The sequence below is a fragment of the Brugia malayi genome (assembly GCF_000002995.4).
Source record: "Brugia malayi strain FR3 genome assembly, contig: Bm_v4_ChrX_scaffold_001, whole genome shotgun sequence".
NCBI lineage: Eukaryota > Metazoa > Nematoda > Chromadorea > Rhabditida > Onchocercidae > Brugia > Brugia malayi.
Genome location: NW_025062479.1, coordinates 8350599 through 8366672, shown reverse-complemented (window position 1 = coordinate 8366672; position 16074 = coordinate 8350599). Strand labels below are relative to the sequence as shown.

Sequence of the window (16074 nt, the reverse complement as noted above, 5' to 3'; positions counted from 1 at the left end):
ATTCGAAAGAATGCAGTGTAATAAAAATACAGCAGTGTTTTTCTTTCATCATCACAATGGCCAGAACATGAATAAACGTATTAAAAATGATTGCACCTATCATGGCATGAAGTGACTATAATGAATATCCCGTTAATTTAAGCAGAAAGTTGCCAAATAATGTGATGATCAAAGGGCAAATAAAATATATATATATATGTCACAAATAATGATGAGGAAAGGTAAAGAAAAACGAATAAAACTGGACAGAAAATGGCAAAAAAGCGAACTATGCAGTAAGGTAAGGTATCTTTTTCCGCATAGGTTGTTTAAATCTAGAGAATTTGAAACCTCAAACTTTAAAAATCGAAAGTATAAAAAATAAAGGAATGTCGCATTAAAAAAAAACACCATCAAGTCTATGCATTCATTACTAAGCATAAATATATCCACCGGTGTATACAAATTTATAAGCGAACTCTAAAGGAAAATTTCTAAGCCGTTACCATGTGCCAAACTATATGATAGAAACATGAGTAAGATAGATATCAATATCATACTAAAAATTTTTAAACTTAATAACTCTGCAGATGAAAATCCTAAATGTAAGCAACGGATTAATTAGCGAAGGTTGTTAACAGTATACAATAAAATTTACTAGGTAGGACAGTGCAGTACATTTTAGGCACTTTACGGCTTTAGAAAATTATTTGGAGAAACAGCTTATTCTGAAAGCAAACAGAGCAAGAGGCACAGAAAAAAAATTTTCTTATTGGAGAAGATTTCAACAACATTAAATAAATTTGCTTATACATCGTTGAATTGGATGAGTTTAAACATGTGAATCAATACCACCCGATATCTTCAGCAGAAAACACCGGTCTTTCACTTGATACTTTTAAGCTAAAGTAAACGAAAAAAAAAAAAACTAATTAAAAAAAAAAAAACCAGAAAGTGGACTAACACAGCGAAAGTGGGAAAAAATACTATCAGTTTCGGAATGGTACTGTATACGTATACTGCAACAATTCTGATTGGAAATATGAATTGAAGATATAATTAAAGAAAAAGTGAAAAAAACGAAATACAATAAAAATCTAACTCAAAAATAATACTTTCAGCGTTTTTGTAGGGCAGTGAGCATACATGCACTAATAGAATTCCAATCGACCGAATCTGATCTCGCATAAATGAAAATATATATATAAACTCTTTACAAAGCAAAACTTTTGGGTAAATTCCAGAGAACAAGAAACAAATGTCGTCATTTGTATTAACACTGGAAATGCCCAAATATTTTGCTGCTAAAAATTTGCATGTTTTTAATTTTAAACAACAAATTAAACGAAGTGATCGATTAGTGATAATCAGTCAGTAGTTCAAAGCTCTGTTAATAATTCATGGTATTGCACAGCAGGAAAGTGCGCATGGACTTAGTGTACAATAACTATGCGCATTAACTACAATTATACCACTGTGCGAAGCAACTAAAAATACAATAAACTAAAACCTGGAATTAATAAAAAAGCACAAAAATGACCGTAGGTCTCCTCGTTTCGCTTTGAAATCTGTTTTATCGATCCTAATAAGATTTAATTGATTTTTACAATATTATCGATTCCCAGAGTTCTTAAAAGCCGATTTATATTATTGCTTCAGTTGGACAAGATTTCCAGATAAGCTTCCACAGTTCAACATGCCTAAGCATTTTTTTAGAACCAAAAGAAAATTTTTTAACAAGATGTAAGCTAGAAATGACAGTCAGCCGTAGTTACGGAAGATGGTGCACCGGTCCGATGAACATGAACGCATACCCAACCTCGTCCATTACGTTTATGCCACACGCGTGTTTCTTGTGCCTGCCTTGATCGGGCATCACCATTCCTGAAAGTGCAACACTAACTCTATCCATTCCAATGCTTAGATTAGTTTATCAAAAAATAAGCAAGCAGTGAACCATGTAAGAAATGTAAACAAAAGGTTGAAATTTCGTTTATGAAAATTACTACTTGTAGAGATATGAGCTTACTTATCAATGAACTGCGTTAAACGAATGTAAGCGATACATGCGCCTTCATCACCCATTAGGTGCACATTCGGATTGAGCAATGTCGTGTGGATTTTTGGCCCGCGTGTTCCGCTATCTAAATTACTTTCAATCAAAAAACATAAATTTCAGAACTGATAGAACAGCCAATCAAGTAAGCTTAGAATTTTAAAACAATACCCAATAATATCATCCTTTCCTTTCAGCATAATTTTCAAAAAAATGCTGTGAGAAATGTGAGGATGTGAAAAGTTATGAGAATTGAGCACTGAATTTAATAGGAAACTTAAATTCACTGAATTCAAAGCCAGAAAAATAAAACTGCCTGCTAAAGACAAAGTGTTCCTTCAACAGCTGTTCCTCAAAGTCAACATTATGATTTAAAAGATGACTTACTATTATCAAAATAAAATTTGTGGAAATCCATTCCTTCAATTAGATTACCAAGTGCTTCTGGCTCAAAACATGTCATCGATGGGTCACAGAGTCTTCTGAAATTTTTAACAATTGCTTTTAATGAAATAAAATTATTCGTCATAGATATCAACTGTGAAGTACGAGAATGTTGCAAACAACATTTAATTTGCTGATGAGAATGTTAACCATCTTAAATTTAACATAACAGTTTTTTTTTAATCCAGTTTAAGCACGATCGTAACTCATATATACTGAAAAATAACAAGTGAAAGACATTCTCTACTCTAATAGCTGAAAATTATGGTATGAAAAATTTTCTGCCATCTGGAGAATTGGATAACAATAAAAATTCAACTGAATGTAAGCGTACATTCAATGAACTCAAATGAAAAATTGTAAAATAACTATGGAACTCACGAGTAGGACTCGTAATCTTTACATGAAATAGCGTCCAATAGTTGCTGTGTTACACGAACAATCTCCTGTTTCTGAACTGTAAGAACGAAAAGAAATTTACTTTAAACGCATTTAAAATAAAGCGAAGATTTATGAATAGAAGAATTCCAAGAAATTTTAAGAAAAATTAATGCAAAATCAAAATGATACAACGTGTGTTTGTGCCTAATGAAGGAATGTTGATGATTTGAAAAGAGGGTAAAATCATAAAACGCGATAAACAAACTACACTTTCTACTCAAACAGAAAATTTAATGCAAATATATACTAAAAACCAAAGAAATTCAGGGATGATATGAAATATATCGATAAAACTCAAATATATGAAAGCATACTGCTTTACTTTTCACTAGTATTCAATAAAAAAAGCCAAGGAAAGGACGTTTTAATATTTCTGTCATCACTAAATAAATTTTAACTAGAATTGAACTTTTTTGTAAACGACTTTTATGATCAACATTAACTAATACAAACAACACTAAAATTCCATTTAAGAAAAGAATTTCTGATCGATGTTGTCATTCTTAAATTGAAATTAATACTCGGCAATCAAATGAGTATGATTTGCATCTGCTGCTAACAATATCATGCATTTTATCACTGTTTTTAATATTAATCTAAAGTTAAATATTACTTATCCATTCAGTCCATAACTCCAATAATTATTCTCTCTCTAAATCCAATAATTATTCTCTAACAAGGCTAAGCATGAACAAGGATTTTCAACACAATACCGCGTTATGTTTGCTTACTCATTACCAGGATCACCCACTCATTTGATCTTCTTATTAACTATTTATTCGTTTTATTAGTAATTTATTCAGTTTTAAGTAATTTTAATTAACTGATCTTTTTGATAAATTGACTTTTCCACAACAAAAAATTATATGCGCTAGCTGCAGAAATGAAAAAGCCATCTTGTTCATTTAATAATATGGCGTGCATTAGAACATTTTTTTAAATTTTAAATCAAAGAAATAATATTTCACAGTGTCCGAAAAATAGGCGATTCGAAACTATCGCAAAAAATCCTGCCAAACAATCATATAAGGGCAAATCAAGATAGCAATTTTCAACACTTTTAGTTATCTATGGTATCAAATCATTAATTTATGGAATAGAATGCAAAATTGCTTTCTAATAAAATTAATTTATGAACTAATCCTTCGTAAAGATCGCATATAAACAAAAATTTTTAAAAATCTTCTTGAGTCTTCTTTATGCATAACAAGGTTATGAGGATTATCCAGTTGTTAGCTACCTCAATGTAATGATTATACATTGCAATGAAGTTGTTTGAAAAAGACTCACGAAATACCAGAGAATTTCTACATCTTACAGTAGGAAAAACTATAACAAATTAAGGGTCACATATTTTTAGGACACTGTAGCTAATTTAATTTCATCCATAGGCTATTAGTTCTTTTATATTTAAAAAAGCACATGCAAAAACATGCAATTTTTTTTTAAAAAAGCACATGCGAATCAGGAACAAATGTAACAATAACAAATGCTTGCTACATCAAAATCTTTCAAAAGTGCCTGTAAAAAAAATCATTATAGTGGACTTTGTTACTAGAATTTATTACTTTAATAAATGAACGCAAAGCTTGTGTTCTCAGGTATCTTGCCAGAACTTTTATTATACAAGGATGAAGATTTCTGATAATACAAAACTGAAAATAGAAGAAAATGAAGTGGAGATGAAGAACAGAAGTTTCGAACAAAAAAAATTACGTTAATGAAAGAGATGGAAATGTAAGTTGTGATCAATTTGAAAATTGGAAACTATTTCATATGGTTACGACTACTCGTAAAAACTCGAAAAAAGATTTTAACTGCTTTATTCATCATAAAGTTTGCAAGAGTGACGCTAATCTATAAAAAATGTTTCAAATTTTACCGTAAACTTATGAAGTAAAACAAATGTGTAAATAAATAATAGCATTCAGCTTCGTAATAGTGGTAACCGGAGAAATAAACAGAAATCAATGTAAATTACGCACCTCGAGGATCTAGCTGTATCGCTAATGTTAATGTGCTGCCAGGCATTTTCTCGCTGCTGTTAAATTATGGGAGAAAGTAAAACCAGGGAGGAGAGAGTGAAAATCCAGCTAAAAAGGAATAGGCGCTCCAACAGACTGCCAATACTACAAGCATAAGTGAAGCTGTTGCTCTGTGAGATGGTAAATTCTGTTCAGAAATACTGAAACTTCCGAGTGGCCAACAATACAACTAATTGGATGATGAAAACAAAGATGCGGAAACCATAAAGGAAAACGATCACTGACCTCCAGATAGACAAATTTATTATATATCAGTATGTGAACTACAACAGCAATGAAATAGATGAAATAGAAGTAAATGGTGACATGAAACAAGAATGGAAAAGAATTAACTCAGAAGCACGAAAACATGATTCTTAAAGATTGATGAAGAAATGAATTCCTGAAAAAATAAACATAACGATATTACTGTGAAAAAAGTAGTAAGATTCCAAAACTCTCTGACCATTCCAACAGTTGAAAGGAAGAGTAATCAGCTTGGCTCAACTGTAGACTTCTCTTCTTAATTCCATTATGGAACTCAAAGACATCATTCAATACTCTGTTCGCTTTGTGCTTCAACAATATATATTCGCAGTGAGAGAAGCTCATATTTTATTGAAAAGCAGCGCCATTCATTTTATGTTGCTTTTTCCCATCATATTCATTAATTTGTAGGAAGACTAAACCAAAACTTATTTTCAGAAAACCAGTTCATGCATTCAAGGAGTCGCAGCTGAAAGTGAATCATAACACACTGCGCTATTAATGATTGCAAATGATGGCCTTAAGCAGATTTCGAAACATAAGACAAAACCTATCACAAATATTCTAAGAATTGTATTTTGTGGTGATAAGTTCCGATAGGAAGCATCTAAATATTTGATAACGAAGAGAAAACATGCAAATAAGTCCGTCATTATAATCATGCAACCAACAAGCTCCTAACTGGCTAACAAATAAATTATATTTATAGGGGCGAACCTGGAAATGGGCTGCCCATATTGCTGCTTATTCCAGCCGCCTTTCGCTGCTGTTTAAGGGTCGTATCCACTCGTACAACCGTATTCTCGTGGCTCAGCGTCTTTCCCGCTGTGGCAGACAAACAAATAAGTACGTGAAACAGGTGCTTTTTCTTTCAAAAAGTTTTCAATCATAACTAAATACTTAAATTATGACATTTTCAACTGTGTGAAATTGGACCTTTTTTTTTTTAATTTAATAAAAGCAGCATCGCAGTTGCAGCTAATCTGCTGGTTTCTTGTAAAATACAGAAAATTGTTTAGAGGAAATGAAGACTATTTCTCAAAGTAAAAATAAAGCTCCTAACAACGAGAATGTGACCATCTAAAGATGTAGAAAACTTCTAAAAGCTGAAAATGGTAAATGAATCTTCATTGATATGAAGTGGCGGGGCGAAGAATGGAAAAGGAAGTGAAGAAAGGGAGAAGAAAATTGCTGAAAAGTGAGGTGTAAATTTTTTTAAATATTAAGTTAATACTTGATGAACTCATCCCTTGCCGAAATAATACAGCAGAGCACTAAAAATGGGACGAAAAAAGTTCGCATAAACTGGTAAGATAAGGAACTTTTACAAGAATTTTTGTAAAAATAAAATAAAATGCTCCACTTAAATGTACAGCTGTAAACTTGCAAGCCATATATTTACAAGCTAAATTTATCTTTTAAATACCCTTAATTACGTGTTCATGCAGAAATATGCACAAGGCAATTTCAAAGTATCAACGACTTTGTTTCCATGACTGATATTCAGCAGATGTCACTTACCAAAATACTCGGTCTTCCTAGGGATCAACAAGTACTGTGTGTTCATGTTGGAAGTGCAACTGAGCAGTGGAAATAATCAAATGAAGTTCGTCGGAGCTCCCTAATGGCCCATTTTTTAATGGTTGGTGGGACAGATGCTAATTTAAATCGAATTCTAGGCCGAAAGTATTCTTATTCAGTAGTTAAGTGTTCCATTAGCTGATTTCAGAAGATGAACTGAAAAAGCCAGTGTAACTGCTGCTTAACTTATTGATAGCTTTCTCAAGCGAACTAAGACTGCAATATTAAGTGATGAAATAAGCGTTTGAGCAAAGGATGTATAATCAGCTTGTGAGAAATCTATTATTAATAAAATGGAATCCATTATCGCCCAAAATTGTTATTACCCTGAAATGTCGTACACATATGCTAAGACTTAAATCAGGGAAGGATCCAGAATAAGGTAAGACTACCTGAAGTCCTAAACTTAGTCATACCGATCTATGGAAGAACCGTAACATATTATTAAAACCAGTTGAAGAACCTCAACCAGAAATAAAAAAGAAACACGCAATTCTACGTTCCGGTACCTTACATCTCTACGCCGTTTAGTTTTAGTGTTGTCATAAAGGAATAATCACAAAAAAAGTTATCAGAAAATTATTAGCAGTCTAACAAACACATGCATTATATGACGGTACTCAAATATAGTCACTGGTTACTTTCCTCCTAATGTTACCCACCTTATTTACAAAGAATAAGGAAGACCGAACTCGATGATTTTTTTGAGAGAAAGTCACTGATCCTTTTAGTTACAGATTTGAAAAATTTATTTATCGTCGGCGAGTTAACAATATGATCCTGGCAAGACAAGTCATAAACGCAGAAAACCAGCTAATGACAATTTCTTAGCAGATGCCACTGATAAGAAGCATCGTTTATTACAGAATGTAGTTAATCTTAAACGCCTTGAACAAGAGGTGCAAAAATGCAGCAGTTTCACGACTTTTTCACAATCTCAACACTAAATTCTTCACGCACTATTATGATTTTTGGGAAGAAGCTTAGATAAACAGTGAAAAAAAAAAGTGACATTTTTTTCTTCTGAAAACTATGTACAAGTTTGAAAAATACGGATTTAAAGGTACAATACCTTTGTCAGAATCCTGATCGTCAATTGTTTGTGATGATTCCGATGATTCTTTTATGGTACTCGGTGGTGCTTCCTTTTTATTGAGTAAATTACGACCTTAAATTGGACATATAATTAGAAATTCCAGAAAAAAAACTCCAATTTTCTGAGTTGATATGAAGCACTAAGCTTGAGATCATTTTGGGAATGTAAAATAGAACAAACTGCATAACACTGAACTAAAATTATAACATTTTTCATTAATCTACATCTTATTATCTTAATCTCGAATCTCATCAGTGTTGTGATATTCTCAAAAATTGACTGGTTGACAGGTTACACTGATGTTTTTTATGCAATTTATTTACAAACTGAAAGAAACAACCGACGAGCACTAGAAATTAGAAAAATGGAAAGGTAAACTGTTTAAGAATAATAGCAATGAACTATAGTCAATTAAAAACCATATCGTTTTTGCACAGAGTCTCCATCCTTTCATTACATTAATTGTATGTTAAGAAAACTTGCAATAGAGCTTAATTTACAGAAGTGCGGGAACGAGTCTGCATGTACATTCAATCAAAAACAAAGCGCTCCATCTATCTCAAAAGAAAGACAGCTTTGCAAACAAAACTACTAAAGAATTTCATGTCATATTAAAACGAAGACATTACTTTCATAATCAGAACTATAATGCTTTCTAATCAGTGAAGCGAAGGGTATTTCATACTCTACGATTTTGATCGAATATACTTATATCCGATATAAAAAGATACAATAATTTGTGATACTCACCAAATGATGTATTATTATTAATGACGGTAACCGGTGGGTGAATGAATTCAAAACGTGGCAATTTTCCTGGAGCACAGTATTGTTCTCCGATAAGCTCTTTACCTAATTTACCGCTGTTGATGGTAGAACTGCTGAGTGTATGGGCTGTTGTTAATGCTGCCGTAACTGTACTGCCACTAATACTGGTATATTTAGCTGCTAAGTGGCATACAGCAATGGAAGTGAAAGCAAAGAGCAGAAGAGGCCATAGCTGTGTTAAATGCTCCAGAACAAAAACAAAAATGTAAAACATTGGTGGAAACGAGCTCAAAGAATTCGAAATAAAATGCTCCAACTGCTGCACAAAATGAACAGTGATACGACTTTTGCTCTTTCTGTTGCTACAGCTTCACTCAAAGAAAATACCCATATTGTGGTGTCATCAAGTTAGAAGAGCAGCACCTCCCTTCTCAAAATTTAGAAGGATCTTATCAAAACTGCTGCAAAGTGCTATTATTCCATTGCACAGAGAAACATATTAGTTACACTAATAATAAACCTAGGTAAATTCATATTCGAGTTTTCCAGCATACCTTTTTACTTCACTGCAAAAGGGTTATATTAAAAGTCATAAACAAAAATTTAAGTACCGAAGATGAAAAAAAAAGATTAGACCTAGACAACTGTCTCCATATATTCTGCTTCCAAAAGCTGTTTCATAGCATAACTTTGAATATATTCATAACTTACATTTCACATTAACCACTGAAAGTACATAAACTAATTACTAATGCCAAATCAATTTAATTCAAAATTCGACCGCTTTTTGTTATTCTTAAAATTCCTGATTTTTAAAACACGCAAAGACGAATAACTCTGAGAGAAGAAATTAGATATAAAACGAGGTCCCTTACAATTATGATTATGAAACTTCAGTACATATTTGAAAATCTGACATACAGTGGTATAAGAAAGTAATGTTAGAAATGCATCACAACATATTAGAATAGACATAAACTGGATTTATTAAACCATCGAGGCCAAAATAGTTTTGATGGTTGAGTACCATTGTTTGTCCAAGAATTCATGGTTATCATTTCATGCTACATATGAAATGGATATTTTTAATATCGCTTATTTTTTTGCGTATTATAAAGGCATTTCGAGCAAATGCCCGATTTATTTACGTATGATATGATTCAAAACTGAGTAGCATTGACAGCATATCCTTACTAATTCCATGAACACTGTTGATCGGTCCTTAAGCAATGACTAGCACTTCTATTTCACTTCTTATCTCCCAGCTAGATAGATATAACTTAAGAAATGTTTCGCTAGTCAGCACACTTAAAATTCAAAATCTAATCATTGAAATTTAAACAGGATTTTTTAATATTTCAAAGCAGTAGAAAATTCAACCTTAGTATTCAAACTATATCCCATTCACAGCGTTATATTCTATTGACTACATTCCATAGTATATGACTGTCAAATAGGGAAAACAAACGATGCGTACTACAAGAAGCAGTCAAGCTGGAATATACTTTTTAAACAAAGACAAAAATGAACGAAATAAATTGGTATTAACCCATGGGCTCATAATCTTGATTTAGTCGCTAATCATATTAACACTTTAACGACTGCTTAAAATGCAACATATTTCACATTAAAAAATAACAGTTACAGCAAATATACATTACCACATGACATCTGCATATTAACCAATATTTATTAGTAACATAATTCTTAGACTTACGCTTATGACTTATAACTTGGGTACATGAAATCATACTACTTGTTGCTCAAAATAAAGTAAGATGTAAAAAACCAGAAACAATGATATTTTGGAAAGACCCGAAACATTTTAGCTTGCTTACTCTTAACGCCAACAACAATTTTTTTTTTAAATTTTCAATTTCTGGTCTATTCATATTCTTAAAAGATAGATAACAAAATCAAAAAAAATTTTTGAGCTGTCGAGAAAATATTCCGAAATGGATAAAACTTCATTTTGAGGCTGAAACTAAACTTTGATTAATTTTCTATGACTGACAACAAATTGTCAAAATATAAAATTGAACCTGCCCAAGAAAAGTTAAGAAGTACTAGTGCAAAACAAGGACATTCCCTATAAACACATTATATGCAATGTCTTTAGATGCAAAATCATTAATGTGATTTTTTAAAGGAAACTAAAAAATAAACAGAAGTTCAAAAATGCAGTAATTACCACTAATTAGACAAAGTTCCAGACTTTCCAGATAAAGTGATTAAATAAAAAAAAAAGGTGTAGTAGCCAGAAACTAGAAAGCTTCCAATCATATTGTCACTTTATTTCAAATGACCAAATGTTTGAAAGTCCTTATTGCATGAGGACATAAAGCATCGCTCGAAATACTATAAACAACATCAGAAAGTGTCCCGCTTTGTTCGAATCCAATGGAAATAAATGCTTGTAGAAAGGTACTAACATTGCTTTTCGATTTAAAAAGATGGAGACGAATTACTAGTTAATAATTTATCTTTTAATAGCTTCCATTGTTTCTCATCAAATTCAAATTTGATGCAATACGCCATCAAAAATGGCAAATTCAGGATACGACAACGAATTAAGATTGATCGGTCATAATGAAAGCTGTACCATTAGCATTAATTCTGTCTGTATTCTAACATCTCATCGATTTACAACAGTCATTTATAGAATGTAAGAATTATAAAATTTGCTCCTTGTTATAAAATAATTACAATGAGGAATAGATAAAAGAAATGGTTGGCATACTGAACTCAAATCCTACAGGTTACAAGTGAAATAAATTAATAATGAATCTTCTCACCGATCCATCTCTCCTTTCCTCTCTTTTACGTAAATGCACAGCAAGTATTAATTCTTGCTCCAAAATAGGCAGCCTTAGGATAAATAGAATTTCTATACTTCCACTTCAAATTTATGATAACAAACAACGAGCTATCAAAATATAGAAGTGCGACTAATGACTAGCTAATCTACGTGACTCTTTAAATGCTTCGTCTAAAATCCAAAAAAAAAAGAAAAAAAATGATGAGCACATTTTTTAAATTTACAATATTAAGATTTCAATATTTTAAAATGTACTGTAGATGAACTTACTTGATAAATTTCGTGTAGCAATCATCGTTGTAAGTATTGCACCCTGAAATTATATCACTATTTCAGTCATCTTACGCTTACTTAGCAATGTAATCCAATTCTTTATAAAGAAAGGCGATTCGATTATACCCAAGAAATAGTTGACTGATCACTACTTAAAGACGGTAAGATTGGTAGCATTCACATAGAACTTATGTAGATCAGTCATTGGAATTTATAATAAAAGAAGTTGCAACAAACAGCAGTTGATTTCAGCTATTCTTTATGCTTTACATTCAAGCAATGATAATGCGAAAATGCATAAAGATTTGCAATGGAACATTGGCAAATATGGAATCGAGTTACGTAATGATCAGAAATAGGCAAATTATTGATGGAAAAAACTGTTTATAATAAAGCTTTAAAAGTATTTCAAATAGAAGGAACAATTTCCCAAGTGAAAAGCAGGGATAAAAAGCAATTCCGAAGCAAAAGGTTGGAATAACGGACACATACGACAGAGTAGTCATATGATAAAGCCAAAAAAAGCAAGTCAAGCTTAAATTCAGTCACATATATTCTGAACTGAGAACAAGCAGCAAATTAGTTTACATTATGACTAATATAAGTAATAAATTACACCAATGAACCATATGATAAACTTGTATTATCATTTAACAGTAACATACAATTTGAATTAAATGCAAGCGAAGGAAGCATTCTTTCCATGTGCTTGCTAATGGAACGTTCTGTTCAGGAAGTAGCAAAAAAGTCATCATAAAGTGGGCTTACATTATTTCAAGTTCTAAAAACGCAGAAACAATTTGGGTGTGAGAAATGCAATGTGAATATGGGAAGTTCTTGCGCTTTTTTCGATAAATAAACACATCCGTATAACTGAGGCTTTAAGTGACAAACTACTGATATGGAGCTCAAATCTGTCATAAAATAGAGGAGCCTATAATCCAATTTGGACTTACTTGATGCTTGCTGTTACTATTTGTGCAAAAAACAAAAAACGGGGTGAAAACAAGAAAATATTGAAAATAAGATTAGTCACTTATATCAGTAAGCTAGAATAAGGGACTGCAATAAGTAACATGCAGTTAACAAAATGGTATGACTCATGGCTAATATGTTATATTAATAACATATTTAAATTTCTATGCAAAACATTTATTATACCTATCAACTTTGATAAACTGAATACTTTCCAAAAATAATTCAGATTTGAAACCAAGAACCGATAGTAAAGTCTGATTCTCAAAAATAATCAAGACCCTAAAGATAAAGGTTGGCTACTGATAATGTTTGGTACACAATATGCATTATAACAAGAACCACTGATAAATGCATGAATCAGTTCTCTAACATGTGAAAATTTAGAAGGAAAAGGTAAATGAGAAATACGAAAAAATATTTGAGAGTAAAAGTGAAAAGTGTGCAGCTATTTTGAGCTAGTAATAGCGTGTGCGCAAAAAACTTTTCGGAAAACAGATCACTCGACACAGTAGTACGAGGAATGTGAGAACGAACAAAGAAAAAAGAGTTCCACGAGAACTTCAAGTAAAAACAAACTTTCTACAGAAACCCAAAAAAGAAAAAAAAAATCCAGTTACATGCAAGAAAGGATTTCATTTGTCGGAGTGAAATTTCAATTAAAAAATACCTTTAGTTTTCGCCTAGCATTGAATTTCTTCAAGCAATCCACAGTATCCTGGCGATGTATTACTGAGGCAACACGTTCACGATTCTAAATAAAAATTATCTTGATAGTCGAAAATTTATTCATCACCATAGAGTTACTCATCATCATAAACATATTTCTAGGAAACAAAACCAGTTCATCAAGGAAAACTGCATCTTTTTTGAAAGATCGATAACTTACACAAATCCACGGAACTTTTAAAGCTTGTTCTGCAGTTATTCGTTTCTTTGGATTAACCGTTAACATATTATCGATTAAATTCTTAGCTTCAGGAGTAACCGTGTCCCATTCAGGGCTTGGATACTGCACATAAAATCAAATCATTAAAAAGGAAGACAACCATTGAAATAAAAAGATAAGAGCATAAAACTGTTAAACCAAACATAGTAACAACTCAAACATCCTTGAACATAGATAAAAACAATAGAAATTTTTGTAGTAAATTTCGAGAAGGTAAAATACAAGAAATGAGTTGTTTCTGCTGAGTGATTTTACCATACAGTTAATAACTTTTTTAGAAGCTTGCAATCTCAAAGTTTAAAAAAAAGTGCTTACATCATAAGCACCCGCTTTTATTTGTGCATATAAGCGATGTTGGTCTTCGTCCCAAAACGGTGGATAACCAACAAGAAGAATATAAAGGATAACTCCTGCAAAGGTAATAAACCATAATATAATATAACAATTAAAAGAGTGTCATCAAAATCAAAGGTTTAACATACCGCATGCCCATATATCAACCGGTTTTCCATAAGGATCCTTTTTGAGCACTTCTGGTGATAAATAACCGGGTGTGCCTGCAAAACCGAACCATGCTTCCGTATCTCCCTGTACTTCAATTGCAAGCCCGAAATCTGCTAATTTCACTGCTGCACCTTTTGCTTTGCTTGCAAGTAAGAGATTTTCAGGCTGAAAACTTTGTTTCTAAATTATATAAAGGTTCAATATATGCATTTTTGATAATAAACTTGAAGTCTTGAAGACATTTCACTAAGCTTAAGTCCCTATAATTTGCGATAGATTTCTTCCACCACTTAGTTTATAAAAATTTACCTAAGGAAACCGGTGTCAAATAATCTGAAAAATGAAATCAATAATCTGAGGCTCTCTCTATTAAAATTACCTTGAGATCTCTGTGAACCACATTGTTCAAGTGGCAATAGGCGATTGATTCTAGAATTTGCTGGATACAGTGACTGAAATATTTTTTGCAAGATTAAAAATGTTTTTTTTCTTTTTTTTTTCTTATAATTAGTTCACATGAAAGTGAAGAGTTTTGGAGAGTAGAGAAAATTTTCATTTTGTCAAAACTCGACAAAAATAAAACAATCTATCTACTATTACCTCGCATCGGCTTCACTATAAAACTCTCTAGCAACTATGTCTTCGAACAGTTCACCGCCGGTCACTCTGAAGAAAAAGAAAAAAATTTAGAAAGAATTTGAAGAAAAAGAATTTAAAGCAGTACGAGAGTTGGAAGTTCGAAGAATTACCGTCAGGAAAGATCCTCTTAACAGCCAATTTACAACACTGAAAAACCTTGTTTCCAAAATGACTGGAAAGCCAATTTGTCATCTGTTTTGTCAGTATTAAAAAAAAAAAATAGATTTGTGATGAAGAATATGTAAAAAACATACAAATCGAAAACAAGATAATGAAAAGCTTCTTCTTGTATGTTGTCGTGTAATCGCACTGAAATTACCTATTTTGCTTGTCATTTGATCGAAATAAATTTAAAGATTTTGTAAAAACAATTTCAATTGAAATAACTGAAGAGTATCACTTGCCGATATTGGGATGTTGTAGTTTGCGACATATTCGAGCTTCTCTTTCCAGTTTTTGAAAATCTGAAACAAGGAAAAAATTTATTGAAGAAATTTAAGAAGAAATAAGTCTTATTGAATATGGCTTTTTAAAAGTTTTCAGTACCAGATTGCCGACAAAAACTCTAACCTAGTTGAATTTTGGTAAAGGAAATGAATGTAATATTAAATTATTCAAACCACGTGCGGAAAGTTTCTTCGTATTAATGATTTTTGCAGCAAACTCCATACCAGTTCGTTTCTGTACACATCTTCGCACTACCGAAAACGCACCTCTAAAAGAAGTTAGAAAAGTAATGTTACATGTGTTGCTATACGAAAGTAATGCACTACCTGCTTTCGAAATGAAATTAAAATAATGTGCCGGTATGTCCTGGAATGCTGATAACACGTAACATTACGAATATCAGTTACAGTGTTCAAACAAATTCAGGTAAGCAGGCGAAAAGTTTACAGAGTCTATTGTCCCGGTGATTTGGCTGCAACTTGATGCATAAATGAATATGGATATCTTTTTGTGACTATTTGTAAAGAATTAAAAAAAAAAAAAAAAACCAACTTCCCGAGCTCCTCCTTGACTTCATAATTGTCGCTGAAATTTGTCGAGGTATTGTTCATGACGTTACTCGTCTGCGGTATAACTACCATAATTTAATAACACTGAAGGAAAGTATGCATACCGTTTGAAATTTTTTGAACTGCTAACTCGATGCGAAAAAAAACCGTAAGTATACAATAGTCTTTTTTTGCTGAAAATTCTCTACTAGCTTCTCCGCGAGCAAATTGTCTCTGACACGGATCAACTACCTGTGATAATCAG

The 16074-nt window shown here is 32.0% G+C and overlaps 1 protein-coding gene across 5 annotated transcripts; it reads right to left on the bottom strand.

Moving 5' to 3' along the window:
- Positions 1–1727: 1727 nt before the first annotated feature.
- Positions 1728–15902, bottom strand: Bma-unc-43 (Uncharacterized protein; the record flags this gene model as incomplete). 5 transcript variants are annotated; one of them, XM_043074118.1, is made up of 17 exons in its annotated part: positions 1728–1863; positions 2009–2123; positions 2423–2517; positions 2861–2936; positions 5929–6036; positions 7865–7960; positions 11745–11787; positions 13393–13476; positions 13612–13734; positions 13987–14081; positions 14154–14340; positions 14555–14627; positions 14776–14841; positions 15069–15123; positions 15246–15278; positions 15435–15529; positions 15814–15902. In XM_043074118.1, 17 exons carry the CDS (start codon positions 15900–15902, stop codon positions 1728–1730), a joined length of 1569 nt encoding a protein of 522 aa, XP_042930052.1. The 5 variants fall into 5 exon arrangements, with proteins under 5 accessions (XP_042930052.1, XP_042930051.1, XP_042930053.1 ...); XM_043074117.1 differs by lacking the exon at positions 5929–6036; XM_043074119.1 differs by lacking the exons at positions 13393–13476; positions 13612–13734; positions 13987–14081; ... (5 more) ...; positions 15435–15529; positions 15814–15902 and having other exon boundaries at positions 11745–11769.
- Between the last annotated feature and the right edge of the window lie 172 nt (positions 15903–16074).